The sequence below is a fragment of the Sorex fumeus genome, unplaced genomic scaffold (genome assembly GCF_029834395.1).
Source record: "Sorex fumeus unplaced genomic scaffold, SorFum_2.1 ptg000063l, whole genome shotgun sequence".
Taxonomy (NCBI): domain Eukaryota; kingdom Metazoa; phylum Chordata; class Mammalia; order Eulipotyphla; family Soricidae; genus Sorex; species Sorex fumeus.
This window is the reverse complement of record NW_026606120.1, coordinates 72,895,102-72,909,221: the sequence shown is the minus strand read 5'-3', so window position 1 is coordinate 72,909,221 and position 14,120 is coordinate 72,895,102. Positions and strand designations below refer to the sequence as shown.

General features: G+C 60.1%; 2 protein-coding genes across 2 annotated transcripts; one reads left to right on the top strand and one right to left on the bottom strand.

Moving 5' to 3' along the window:
- The first annotated feature begins 1,007 nt into the window (after window positions 1–1,007).
- On the top strand, window positions 1,008–9,553 carry PCGF2 (polycomb group ring finger 2). Its single transcript, XM_056127152.1, has 10 exons — window positions 1,008–1,271; window positions 5,037–5,188; window positions 5,578–5,674; window positions 5,929–5,984; window positions 6,062–6,112; window positions 6,268–6,376; window positions 6,558–6,612; window positions 6,699–6,794; window positions 8,412–8,492; window positions 8,993–9,553. The coding sequence occupies exons 1-10, from the start codon at window positions 1,090–1,092 to the stop codon at window positions 9,368–9,370; spliced, it is 1,257 nt and encodes a 418-aa protein (XP_055983127.1). The 5' UTR covers window positions 1,008–1,089; the 3' UTR covers window positions 9,371–9,553.
- A 1,105-nt stretch (window positions 9,554–10,658) lies between these two features.
- CISD3 (CDGSH iron sulfur domain 3) lies at window positions 10,659–13,618 on the bottom strand. The gene is made up of 4 exons (XM_056127824.1): window positions 13,492–13,618; window positions 13,267–13,302; window positions 12,723–12,842; window positions 10,659–10,989 (listed from the first exon to the last, which is right to left on the bottom strand). Exons 1-4 carry the CDS (start codon window positions 13,528–13,530, stop codon window positions 10,768–10,770), a joined length of 417 nt encoding a protein of 138 aa, XP_055983799.1. The 5' UTR covers window positions 13,531–13,618; the 3' UTR covers window positions 10,659–10,767.
- Between the last annotated feature and the right edge of the window lie 502 nt (window positions 13,619–14,120).

Genomic DNA, 14,120 nt, shown 5'->3' with positions numbered 1-14,120 from the left:
AGCCCTTCCCAGGAGACAGAGCAAGCCCCTGGCTCTGCCCGATCGCCCCGCTGGGGTCTTGGGGAGGGGTCGCGCTCTCCCGCTCCGGACCCCTGGGGGGGCTGCAGGCGGCGCGCCGCGCGGGGCACTCCGGGCTGGGAGACTCCGGGGGCCGGACGGGGGCGCCCTTTCCTGCCTGGCCCCTGCTCCTCGGCCACCTCCCCCCACCATCCCGGTTCCGGGCGGCCGGCCCCCACCCCCCACCTCGGCAGAGCCTCCCCCCCGGCGCACCCCTCCATGGGCCCCGCCGAAAGTTTGGCTCTCGGGAAGGTAGGAGCCGCCGCCGCTCTCGGTGCCCTTGATGCTCGGATTCCGGAGGGGGAGCGAGCTGGGAGATTAATGGAGCTTTTGCCCCCGTGGGAAGGCTGGGGCGGCCCGTTACCAGCACTGTCCAGTTAACCCACCTCCCCACGGCCTCCTGCTGCTACTTCCCAGGGTGAAACCTCGACCAATCTGACACCCCCTTCCGTCCAGCCTCCCCCCCCCATCCCGAGGGTCCCCATCAGCCCAGATTTGCTCCTGATGGCTGGAGGTGGTGGGGAGGGGGGCCTGCGGGTGGGGAAGTGGACTGTAAAAATGGGAGGGGGGGCTTGCTGCATCCCCCTGCTCTTTGTCTCCCAGAGAATCCCCCACCTCCGCTGCCCCAGTCTCTCCAGGGGTCCCTGACTCAGGGTGTGTGTGCCGGGAGGGGGCAGCTGGGCCTCCTCCTGGGGGCCTTCTTGCACTTTCTGCCTCTTCCTGAAACTCTCCTAATCCTCCCTCCGCTCTCCACTCTCCAGGGTGTCAGGACTTGGATACTGAGCAAAAAGCCAGTTCTGTTCCAGGTTTTTTTCTTTTTTTGGTGGGGAGATTTTCCCTGGGGTTCCCCTCTTTGGTGTGGGGCAGGTGGTGGGGTGGAAGCCTGAGAACTGGTTTTGGAATGAGGCAGGAAACAGACCCCTAGCCCCCGTGTGGTGTGTGTGTGGCTAGAAGGGCTTCAAGTTGAAGTCTTGGGGGAAGGATGGGCTGACAGGGAAGGCTCTCTGATGCCCCTGGGCTTGCCCCCTGGAGATGGTGGGTGATGGAGCTGTTGCCATGGGAACGGAGAGCTGCCTGAGCAGGAAGAGGTCAGATGCCCGGCCCACTCCTCCAGCCCCTGGCCCCCAGAGTGGAGGTTGCCCGCCGCCGCACTGCCTTTGTTGCTGGAAGACGTATGTTCTCATGTGCCCTGGTGGACCAGGGATGCACAAAAGGTTAGTGTGTGTGCCACGGTGGCTGCAGGCAGGGCTGTGGGGCTGCCCCGGAGCAGGCGGGCAGCCTGTGCATCTGGCAAGGGGGCCTGGCACGGGGCCGGCTGTCAGCGTGACGGGTTGTGTCTGGCCAGGGCGTCTGTGTGTGTCTCTGGCCAAGTGTCTGTGTGTGTGTGTGTGTGTGTGTGTGTGTGTGTGTGTGTGGTGGGAGAGAGGTGGAAGGGGTGTGTCTCAGCGTGCACGTGGCGGCTGTGAAGCTGTGTGTGTTTTGGGGGTCTTGTCTTTGATCAGAACTGGGAGAGGTGGAGCAGGGCAGGATGATGGACTGTCAGGAAACGAGAAGACCCTAGGATCACATTCTTAACTCAGAGTCAGGGAGCAAGGTAGGGGTACCCAGGATGACCTCAGTGCCCCTCACCTCCCCCCCAACACAACACAACTGGGGGGCGTGGCCTCTCAGAACAGTGCCCTCTGGCTCACTACCTCCATGGAGCCTCAGTTCCCCTCTTGTGTACTGGAGCCGCTGCCTCCTCTTCTGTCTTCAGGGGGAGGTAGTGTGCTATTGGCGGGCATCCTCCCCTACCTGCAGCCTGCCTCAACCAGCTCTTGGGGGTCCTTTGATGGGGAGACAGCTTGTCTGGGTGGCAAGGTGAGGAGCATGGGATGGGAGTCAGCAGCTTCTGTCTCTGGGTGACGAGGTGAGGAGCACTGCGGTGGGGGTCAGTGGGGAGCAGGTGCGGCTTCTATCTGTTGTCATACGGCCTCTTAGACAAGTCACTCCTTTTGGTGTTTGTTTTGGTTTTTGTCTTGGGGCACACTTGGCATTGCTTAGGGTTTACACCTGGCTCTGCACTCAGGTGCTCAGGGGTACCTTATGGGATGTCAGGGATTGAACCCAGGTCAGGTTCGTGCAAGGCAAGTGCCCTCCCTGCTGTACTGTCGGTCTGGCCAAGTCACTTCCTCCTGGGCTCCTTTCACCCAGCTTGCAAGACTTGGACGAGATGCTTTTGAAGACTGCTTTACCTCCGCGGTTTCGAGATGTGCATGTGACCTTCCCCGAGCCCTTGAGTGCCTTTCCCCAAGACTTGGGGGTGTTCTAGAGAGGCAGGTGGGCTGTGTCCCCTGGGGCTGGAGGGGGCCGCAGAGACCGCATTCCCCGGTGGACCCTGCAGGGGAAAGTGAAGAAAGATTTCTCTTCCAGGAGAGGAGATTCAGGGTGGTCCCTCTCAGTGGGGGACTTGGAGGGGGGGGTGAAGCTGCCAGGCTTGAATGGCAGGAGGAGTTGGAATGGGCACTGTGCCCAGCAGGCCCTGGGCGGCCTGCAGCAGAGACCCAGCTTGCAGACCGTAGTTGGCACATGCACACAGGCCCCTTGGAAGAAAGAGTCAGGATGAAAGAAGACGGCTCACAGGCCCAGGGGTGCTGTAGTTGGGACTGACCCTTTATGGTACCCAGAGCTCCACTTCCCACTGGTTCTTCTACCATGATGAGCCTTCGTCACCTCGCTTCCCTCTTCTGCCGCCCAAAACAGCTGCCAGTTGCAGCTGGGGAGGAAGGAATTGGGTGTCTGGTATGCGGGCCTTCGTGGGTGGGGGAGGGGGAGGGGAGCAGTGGTGGGGTACAGAGCTTCTGTTTACAGTTTTTCTTGGCACCTGCCTGCAGGTAACCATGGTAACCAGGTGAGAGCCAATCAGTGCAGCCCCAGAGGTACTGGCTTGGCCCCTGGAGATGCTGGGGGGAGCTGAGAATGTTGCAAGGGGCTTCTTTGTTTGTTTGTTTGTGGGGAGGGGCACTGGTGATGCTCAGGGGTTATTCTTTCCGCTGTACTCAAGATTCATTCCTGACGGTGCTGGGGGGCAGGGTGGGAGGGCAGATAGGATCAAACCCAGGGTCAGCACATGTGAGGCAAGTGCCCTACCTGTTGTGCTAGCTCTCCAGCCCCAGGGGCTTCTTCGGGGGTAAGAGGAGGACTTTGGGGGAGGGCTGTCTCCTCAGCAGTCTCGGGGGCTCCTTGTGGGGCAGGGATCGAACGATTGAACTCAGGGCCTCCAAATGCCAGCATATACCCCAGCCCTCTCTGAGGGGGCTGCCTCCGCCCAGGCCTAGAGAGCTTGGAGGACTGATTGATTCCAGATGGGTGCGCGGTGAGCGGCCCTCCGCTGCTCCTGCACGTCGGGCCACCCCTGCCTGGACCTGAATCGAGTGCTTCTTTGTTTGGTGGCCACACCCGCGACGGTGCTCAGAGCTCACTCCTGGCTCTGTGCTCAGGGGGTCACTCACTCCTGGCAGTGTTCAGGGGACCGTCTGGCACCAGGGCTTGGGCCCGGGTCGGCTGCATGCAAGGCCAGTGCCTTAATCCTTGTCCTATTCTCTGGGGCCTATTTGGAAACAGCCAGTGTGGAAAGTGGATGAGGCCAAGAGAAGCCTCAGCGAGCGTGTCACAAGACACGTGTGTGAGGGAGAGGCTGGGGGGCCGGCACTTCGGGGCCCTGATCCCTGCCCCATCAGGCACATGGGCTTGGTTTCCAGCTGTGCCTGCCCCTCAGACCTCTCTTGTACACGGGCAGGCACAGGGGGTACGAGGTGACATCAAGCACGCGCGTGTGCGCACACACACACACACACACGGTGTGTCAGCCGGACACTGCACGCAGGCAAGACAGCCACTGGGATGTGTTTGCTCCTCAGGGTGGTTGTAGTGAAATCTGGGCCTCTTGCCAGGGGTAGGTTGCCATGGAAACAGCCAAACAGTGGAGTAACCCACAAGCGTTCTGCGTAATTGTGAAGGGGGGACCCCGGCAGGGAGGGGTGGTGAGGCCGCCGTTTGGGGGGACAGGACCCCCCCCTTCTTTCCTCTGGCTGGGTCTGCGCACTCTGTCTGTCTGGCCCTTGTGTGGCTCCATCTCCCAGTCTCTGGCCGGGCTCCAGCCAGACTCATCCCAGGGTCTCTATAGAAACTGCTGATCCCGGCGGTGAATTTCTGGTCCTAGAAAACCCAATGTGGCAGCTTTAGAAATCTTTCTGGCGCAGGGAGGAGGGTGGGTGTTGTAAAGGCGCCTTCCAAGTCCCAGCCCTCAGGCAGGCCCTTGGGAAAGAGGGGGGGTTCAGGGGAGCTGGGCCTGGCAGGGATGGGTGGGGCTGGGGGCGCAGCTCCATGAGCAGGTCCCAGAGTCTGCAGTGTGACTGCCCGGGCACAGGTCACAGCGGCGTCCCCAGGTAGGTGATGGTGGGCGGTGGGCGGTGGCCGAGCCCCTGGAGAAAATTGGTGAGAGGGCCCTAGAACATGCTGGGGGCAGTCCCTCTGCTGGCTCCCAGCCACGAGCATGGGGGACTTGTGGGCTCCCCGCTCTGGGTTCCCCACGGGACCCCGCTGTATCTCACCTGAGCAGCAGGCCTGGAGACCGCCTGGTCAGCACCCAGTGGGTTTGCAAGAGTCGCTTCACATGCAGAGTGTCCAAATGGGGTCCCCCTTTCCCAAAAGGTGGCCATACCCCCGACAGAGAGAGAAGCTTTATGACAGGCTCTTGGTCCCAAGCTCAAACCTGTTTCTCTTCCCTTCCCTGCCTCTGTGTGTCCTCTGAGCTTTGGGTGGGGGGGTGGGGACTTTCTCTGGTCTCCTCTCTGACCTCTGCCTTTCTCCTGCCCAGAGCCCGGCCTAGGGCTCTAGGGTGGGTAGGCCCAGGGAAGGGCCTTGGGTTTTGGGAGAGAGTATCTTGGGGGGTCCGGCTCCAGGTTCCTGGGTTTCTGATTTCTGCTTTCATTTCCCAGGGTGACGCTCCCCAGCCCCCCGCCCCCCCACCCCGGCATCATGCATCGGACCACACGGATCAAAATCACGGAGCTGAACCCCCATCTCATGTGTGCCCTCTGTGGGGGCTACTTCATTGACGCCACCACCATCGTGGAGTGTTTGCATTCCTGTGAGTGGGAGTGGGGGCAGGGGGTCCCAGCAAGCAGCCTGGGAGGGCCAGCCAGAGGTGGTCACGCTGAAGTTGCTTCGGGGATTCAGGGCTGAAACTGCGTCATCATCCCCCTACCCCAGAATCTCTGTAACTAAAGGGCCTCTCTGCCGCCCCCCCATGTTTGGGGGACCTTGTTGGCAGAGGGCCGGGGGCCTGGGAGGGGTCTAGGAAGGGGCCGGGACTCGGGGCTCCCCATGGGCCCGACATCTTGACCCGAGGTGCATCTGTACTCGCAGTCATAGGTCGTCCTTCCCCCAGCAGGGCCCAGTGGCACCTACCCCCCCGGGTGTGGAGGGTTGGGGTTCTCCTAGTCATGGGGGGCCCTTGATCTTCCACCTCCCCCACAGTCTGCAAGACCTGCATCGTGCGCTACCTGGAGACCAACAAGTACTGCCCCATGTGCGACGTGCAGGTGCACAAGACGCGGCCGCTGCTGAGCATCAGGTGGGCGAGCGCAGCCCCCCTGGCCAGCTGTCCTGCTGCCTTCCTGGCCCCGTATCCCTCTCCCTTGCCCCCAGCCCCTGCCCCCCGTCCCTCTCCCTGCTGTCCCTGCCCCACTGCCCTTCTCCCCTGCTATCCCTTGACCCCTGTTGCTCTCTGAGCCATGGGATGCAGGAGGGAGGTGGGAGGTGGGCCCCAGGTGGGTCAGAGTTGGGGGTCGGGGGGAGCTGCTGACAGACCCCCATTTTGTTTTCCAGGTCTGACAAAACTCTCCAAGACATCGTCTACAAGCTGGTCCCCGGGCTTTTCAAAGGTGCCCCCCTCTCCTCCCACCCCAGCCCCCCACACCCCAGCCCCTCGCCCCTTCCTCACCCTGCTTCACTCCTACAGATGAGATGAAGCGGCGACGGGACTTCTACGCGGCTTATCCGCTGACGGAAGGTGGGCGTGTGCGCGGGGAGGGGGCGGTAGGGGGGGCACCCCTCCACACACTGCGAAGCCGCACATCTGGGTCTGTGTGTCTGTGTCTGTGTGTGTGGTAGCTGCCCCCCCACGTGCCACGAGGCCAGCGCCCCAGCCCCGTTCCTCTCCCGCAGTCCCCAACGGCTCCAATGAGGACCGCGGTGAGGTCCTGGAGCAGGAGAAGGGGGCCCTGAGCGATGACGAGATCGTCAGCCTCTCCATTGAGTTCTACGAAGGTGCCAGGCAAGTCGGACCCTGCCCAGCCTTCCGGGGTCCCAGTCGGGTGGCCTCCTTGCACCTCTCGCCTGGTCCCACTCCCCTGGCAGGAGATGGTCTGAGGGTGGCACTTCCGGATGTGGGGGGAGATTCCCACTGCGGAGGGGGGAGGGAAGCTCCCTCACTTTGTCCTTTTCCTCTCCTGCAGGGACCGGGAGGAGAAGAAGGGCCCCCTGGAGAATGGCGACGGGGACAAGGAGAAGGTGGGGCAGGGCTGGTCGAGGAGTGGGGATGAGGTGGGAGAGAGCGCCAGGACAAACCCCAGTCCTTGGGTGCCTGTCCCCTGCAGACAGGGGTGCGCTTCCTGCGGTGCCCGGCAGCCATGACCGTCATGCATCTTGCCAAGTTCCTGCGCAACAAGATGGACGTGCCCAGCAAGTACAAGGTTGGTCCTGGCCTCCCAACACCCCCACATGTCGCTGCCCAGGGTCCATATGCTTCCCATGGAGCCAGGGGAAAGAGTCCCTGGGACCAGCAAGGGGTGCAGCCAAGGCCCAGACCTGGCTCTGCTGAAGAGACACTGTCCTGACCGTCCCGCTGGAGCAATAGCACAGTGGGTAGGGCATTTTGCCTTGCACGCAGCTGACCCCAGTTCGATTCCCAGCATCCCATATGATCCCCTGAGCACCGCCAGGAGTAATTCCTGAGTGCATGAGCCAGGAGTAACTGTGCATCGCCGGGTGTAACACAAAAAGAAAGAAAGAAAGTGCACAGGAGTGTCAGGATGTCGTTTCTCAGACATTACCGCCTCTGGGATCCTTAGAGGCCTCACTAGAATGTAGATTAATCTCACCGATAGACCATTTCTAGCACTCGCCACACTCCAAGGACCGGGGCTCTAGCATCGAGGGTCTCCAGCTCTGCCACATCAGAGTCATATGGGGACCGGGGGGTAGGCAGGGGTGCAGAGAGAGCACCGTTCAAATCTCTTGGCACCACATATGGTCCCCTAATCGCTGCCAGGGGTTACTCCTGAGCACTGCTGGATGTGACCCAAACCTTCCCTGCCCCTGCAAAAAAACAAAAGTCTATTCATGAGGATGAGTCGCTTGGTACTGACCTTGCATTACGAGGCCCTGCCTGCTACAAACAACTCACATTATAACTCAGTCACAGCAGTCCAATCTGAATCTGTGATCCACGCATTGTTTTTTGACCAATTTTTTTGTTCTTTTTGGGTCACAGCCAGTGATGCACAGGGGTTACTCCTGGTGGTGCTTGGGGGACCATATGGGATGCTGGGAATCGAACCTGGGTCAGCTGCGTGCAAGGCAAATGCCCTACCTGCTGTGCTATTGCTCCAGTCCCGACCAATTTTTTTTTTAAGTTGAATGATTCTGGGCCAGAGAGATAGTCCAGCAGGTAGGGCACTTGGTTGCTTTGGACATACATGATTACCTTGCACATGGCTGACTGGGGTTCAATTCCCCAGCACCTCAAGGCATTCAGGAATAAGCCCAAAGCATTGCTGGGTGTAGCCCCCAAAACCATAATAAACAAAAATTGGGTGAATCTACCCTGCACCAGGTGAGACTCAGAACTTCCAGATCCTTCTCACCTGAGCCTTCTGCCCATTAGCTCCCAGGGAGGCCTGTCAGTGCCAGCAGGGGGCACAGGCATTAAAGATACGGGCATTGCCTCAGAGTCACTTCCCACTGGGTGGTCAGTATTCCACTGGGACCACTAACAGGGCAAGTGTAATCTACCATGAAACCCCAGAATAGGGGCTGGAGACAGTGCAATGGGGAGGGCGCTTGCCTTGCACACAGCTCACCTGGGTTCGATTCCCAGCATCCCATTTGGTTCCCTGACCACTAGATGGAGTGATCCCTGAGTAGGCCCTGAGCATCACCAGGTATGGCCCCCCCAATATTTTTAAATTAAAAATATTTAAAAACCCAGAATAAGGAGAGACCCCAAAGTGCCCTCTCACCCCTGAACTCAGGGAGGATTGCGGCCTGTGTCTGGCTCCAGTCACGGTGTCGATGCTTTCCTGCCCCAGGTGGAGGTCCTGTATGAGGACGAGCCGCTGAAGGAGTACTACACGCTCATGGACATCGCCTACATCTACCCCTGGCGGCGGGTGAGGAGTGGGGGGGCACCCCTGCTCTAACCACAGTGCATCTCTGCACTGAGCTCAGCCTGTCCCAGTCTCTCCATGGAGACCTTCCACCCTCAGAGAAAAGGGCTCTTCGGAGAGGCCTGAGGGGCTGGAGCATGTGCTTGGCATGCGGGAGCCCTGGTTCTGATCCCTAGTACCCATGAGAGTGACTCCCTAGTACTGAGCCAGAAATAGGCCTCCCCCATTCCCTAAACACCCCTCCCCCAAAACAGGAAAGAAAAAGGATTCTCTGGCAGATTGCAAGTACCAGTTTGGGGACGGGAAAGGGGATCCCCCTGACTCTGGGTCTCTTCCCCAATCTCTGGCCTCCCAGAGTCTCGCCCTTGGGCCCCGTGTACCCAGCATCTCTAGGGGCCTATCTTGCCATGCTGAGCTAGCACCCCCCTTTCTCCCTGATGGGAACAGGGCAGTGAGGCTAGGGGCTTCCTCCTCAGCCTCTCTCTCCTCCCCGCTCCCTGCAGAACGGACCTCTCCCCCTCAAGTACCGCGTCCAGCCGGCCTGCAAGAGACTCTCCCTGCCCACTGCGCCCACAGCCTCCGAGGGCACCAACACCAGTGGGGCATCCGAGTGTGAGTCGGTCAGCGACAAGGCTCCCAGCCCCGCCACCCTGCCGGCCACCTCCTCCTCCCTGCCCAGCCCCGCCACCCCCTCCCATGGCTCTCCCAGCTCTCACGGCCCCCCGGCCACCCACCCTACCTCCCCCACTCCCACTTCCACTGCCAGTGGGGCCTCCACAGCCACTAATGGGGGCACCTCAAACTGCCTGCAGACACCATCCTCTACCAGCAGGGGGCGCAAGATGACTGTCAACGGAGCTCCTGTGCCCCCCTTAACTTGAAAGGGACTCTTTTTCTTCCCAGCCATGCCCCTTCACCCCTCCACTTTTTTCTGGGCCCCCTTTTCCACCTCTTCTATTTTCCCCAGCTCCTCCCACCTTAGGGGTGGGGGGTGGGTTTTATAAATAAATCTATATATATATGTACATAGGAAAAACCAAATATACATACTTATTTTCTATGGACCAGTCAGATTAATTTAAATGCCACAGGAAACAATATATGTGTGTGTGTATGTGTGGGGAACGGGGTGTTCAGTTTTAGGGGATCATGTATCAGGGGCTCTGCTCTCTTTTGGGGTCTGCCTGGCGAGGGGACTGGAGGGGTTCTGCGCTGTTTTCCCAGTTCCCAAGGCAGATGGGAGGCTGGGGGGCTTCAGAGCTCCCGGGTTACCACTCCAACTGGCTCTAGGTGCCATGAGGTCTTCCCTGTTCTCTCCCCATCCTGGTCACAGCCCTGCGGTGACCAGCGTGTCCCCTGGCCCCCATTGTTGAATGTCCCGAGTGTCACTCAGACAGTGCCTTCTGCAGAGGCAGTTCCCCCCTTGGGTCTGAGGGACAGCGGGCACCGGGGCTGCCGCCTCTGCTACCTCCCAGGCAGTGGGAACCTTGTACGGAGCAGATCATCCTGCCTTTGTGCGTGGCCTCTGTATCGTGCATCTCATGGAGGCCTTAGCCCTTGGCATTTCAGTGTCGTTTTAGGATTTGAACTATTTGCTTTGCCCCTTCCCAGTAACCCTCTGTCGCAGGGCTGGTGGGGAAATGTCACATGGAAACCGGCGGGGAGAGGCAGTGTGGGGTTTAATCCAAGACTGACACCGTCTCCAGGTTTTGCCAGAAGTATCACCTTCCCCCAGCCCCCTCCACCTCTAGCTGCTGTGGCCGAGACAGGAGGGCAGAGGCATCGTGGAAAGCACAAGAACCCGCCGGGCTGAGGTCACAGGAGTATCCCCTGTGGCCAGCCCCCACCCACCTGTCTCCTCCAGTGCACACAGCTCACCTCACGAGGAGGGGCAGAGTGTTTGGGGTGGGAACACCCCACGGCTTCCTAGGTCTTCACACCTTGTGCTATGTCTAAGGGTGCTGGGATTGAACTCCCTCCTGGCTTTGTAATAAACCCTGCGCACTCTCCCGCTTGGAGTTCTTCTTGGGAAAGGGTGGGGCAGGGATGGACTCCCGGCAGGGGCAGGAGGATGGCAGCTGTGGGAGAACCACTGGAATGAACCCGAGTTGGCTGCAGGGGCAGACCTAGATCAGTGCCAGGTGCCAAGGATCACAGGACTGCTCTGGGTGGGGGCAGGCACGTCTGTTTAATGCCAGGGGGTTACAGGCAGAAGGGTCCGGGGATGGCGGGCCACGTCTGGGGCTCCAGGCCCAGCTTCCTTCTCAGAAGGCAGCTGCTAAGGCCTCGGGGGCCCAGCCACAGGCCCCTCGTCATCCTCATAGAGTGGGGAGCCCACTGGGGTCTTCTGCACCCTCTCACTCCTGTGGGTGCCATCGCAGTAGGGCGGCTTCTGGGTGGCCTTGCAGGTGCAGAGGGCCACAGTGCGCGTCTCCTGGGCCTTGAACTTGAGTGGGAAGAGGCCCGTGTGTTGGAAGAAATGGGAACCGTCACAGAAAGGCTGATGAGGGAAGGAGACGGTGTGTCAGACCCCAGCCCACCTGCTGGGGGAGATGGGGGTTCAGAGCACCCCATAAAATACCCCTGCAGCATGATGGCACATGATGCACATCCCAGGCGGCTATTGTGCATCCTGAACACAAGTGCCCAGTGAGGGCCTTCACGGAGATGCCGCTGGGACCCACACCAGCACTCCAGAACTTTCTTTTGTTTGGGGGCCACGCCCAATGATGCTGAGGGTGGTGCTTGGGGGATCTGACAGAATGATGGGGATCGGACCCAGGTTGGTCATGTTTAAAGGCAGGTGCCCTCTGCACGGTACTATCTCTCCAGCCCCACCAAGAACTTGCGAGGCAAGATGAGCTCTTAGGTATCAGCAGTGTTGAGATGAGTGTTTCCCAGAGGGTGACTCGCCCCTGCAGGGGCACTGCGCCAAGAAGCCAGGGGTGTCTCCACGCAAAGAAGGTAAGTTACCAAGCACACAGAGAAATTCTTTCCTTTTATCCTTTTTTTTTTTTTTTTTTTTTTTTTACTGAAAATGGGGCAGTAGGTCAGATAAATTTGAGAAACTCTGGTTTAGACCAATCAAGTTTAGGTTGATTTTTTTTTTTTTTTGGTTTTTGGTTTTTTGGGCCATATCTGGCTGGGCTCAGGGTTTACTCCTAACTCTGTACTCAGGGACACACTTGGCGGGCCTGGAGGACTATATGGGATGCTGAGGAATGAACCTGTGCAAGATAAGTGCTCTGTACTATCTCTCCAGCGGCTGTTTTTGACTTCAGTGGCTCTGAGTTTCTACCGGCTCCTGACTCTGTTCCCTTTTTGGCTCATGTTCTCCAGAGTGGGTTGGAGAGCCCAACAGGGTGATGGACAGGCTCGCCCGAGAGAGGCCCGGGTTGATGCTCTGAGCATCATGCAGAAACCAAACATTTCTCAGGGTGGAGAGAGGACGGTATCCTCATGGTGCTTTCACACTGGGCTGTCCCTCTGCTTTAGTTCTGAGACACAACTGGGCTGGTTCTAGCGCGCGGCTCTGAGCAGCAGGCTGCCCGCTGTCCCCGCAGTGGTTCAGGCAGACTGGGTCACACACAAAGGGAAGCCCACAAAGGTGGCCTGGCTTGCTCATCCTGAGAGCAGGGGCCACTGGGCCACGGCCATCTGAGTGTAGGCTTGGGGCAGGCAGACGGGAGGCGTGCCCGCACTGCAGAGGGCGCAATGCAGAGCGACACTGTGCCCATGGTGCTTGCCCACACTTGGCTGGGTTCCCATGGCTCTGCCCATCCTCAGAAGGACCAGGTCAAAGTCCAGTTTGAGCGGGGGGCTGGAGATAGGGGACCCAGCTAGTAAGAATGTAGCAACACCGTTGCCTGATGGGAACTCCACTCAGGGAGGCCCTGGCCAGCTGCCTGCAGCCAGGAAAGTTCCAGACTGAGACAGGCAAGGAAAAGGGAGCCTGGGAACAGGAGTCCTGGGCCCACTGCCTGGTTGTGACTCAGTTCCTCTCTGGTCTCCTCTCCCAGGCTCCAGGGAGGTGCTGGCCTATGAATAGTATGTGGGTTTTTTTTTTTTTTTTTTTTTTTTGCAGTACCAGGACCACAAGGTAAGTGCTCTATCCCTGAGCTTGGGCCACCGGGGACGGTCCTTCACCCTCAGCCTCCCCTCCATGGGGAATGAAGAGACATCCGGCCAGGGGGCAGACCTGGGAAGGGGTGGGAAGGGGGCGGGGTCTCTCACCTGCTTCTTGCTGCGCCCACACACACACCACCTGTACGTCTTCCCAGCCACTAGCTCCACTTTGATGGGTGTTTTCAGGGCCACTACAGACTTGGCTGGGGTTTTGGGGAACCATCGGGCCTGTGGAGGGGAAGACAAGAGGCCGAAGGTCAACGCACACCCTGGAAACTTTCCTGCTGATGGCCTTGTCCAGCTGACCACTGGCCGTGGCTTACAGCAGGTTTCCTCGGGGCATCTCCCCAGGGCTGGAGTCCCAGATGGCACCGGGCTGCAGACTCTTCCTTCACAGCCCAGGGCCAGCGCTGTGCCCTGGCGTCCATCTCTCTCTCTCTCCCAATCTTGTCCCTAAGGAGGCTGGGAAGCCCGGCCTGGCCCTTTCCGGCTTGGGGACCACACCCAGGATCCGTGAGTGCGTGGGGACCACTCCTGGCAGGGAGCACTCTCCGGCCTGTGCTTTTCCGCTGGCTTTCGGCTTTTGGGTCCCGGTCTAACTGAGGCTGGGGGGAACTTGTGCAGAAAGAGGGGGAGAGCGGGGGCGACTTACCAGCCAGGAGAAAATGCCCCTCGTCTGGCTCAGCTCCTGCAAGGTCCCGCAGGCCCCGCGAGACCGCGGTTTGGAAAGAGAAAAACAAAATCAGTGGAACGCGGGGGGACTTCCAGGGCGGAGGCCTCGGGAGGGGACAGGGCGGGGGAGGAAAACCAGGGTAAGGAGCGGGGTGGGTCGGGTCATGAGAAGGGCACGGAGGGGGCTCGGGGGTGGGCCGCTCACCCAAGCCGCGGGCCGCAGGAGCGCCCCCACGCCGCGCATGCCGCCCCCTCGCCGCGCCGCGCCGCGCCGGCTCCGCCCCGCGCGCGGTCACCTTCGCGCGCCGCAGGCCCCGCCCCGCCCCGGCCCGGAAGCCGCAGTCCGGCCCGGCCCGGCCCGGCCCGGCGCGGGTGTGGCCGGACCCGGCGATGCGGCCCATCGCGTGCCCGCCTGGCCTTCCGTGGGCCTCCCCGCGCGGCGCGACTGGAAAATGTGAGAGGCCGCGGTCCCACCCCCAGCCCCGCGCCACCTCCCGCTCCCCTCAGTGCAGCCAGACAAAGCAGGATCTCTTTGGATTCTTTTTTTTGTTTGTTTTTTGTAAAACATTCTTTTATTAAAAGAACAAGTGCTGTTTACGAACTGCCCTTCGTACAAATGACATCCGTTATACAAAGATACAAGATCCGGGTTTATGCACAATCCGAGGCTTGGAGGCGGCGGGAGTGGGCATTGCCTTGGGGGCTGAGGATTTCAAAGTTTTTAGAAAGAACGGAGAAGCCCCCCACCCCACCCCACCCCCCCCTGCGCCCGGGAGTGGCCGGCCGCACCCCACCACCTCCCGTGCCCCCGTGCTACATGGAGACCTGGAGACC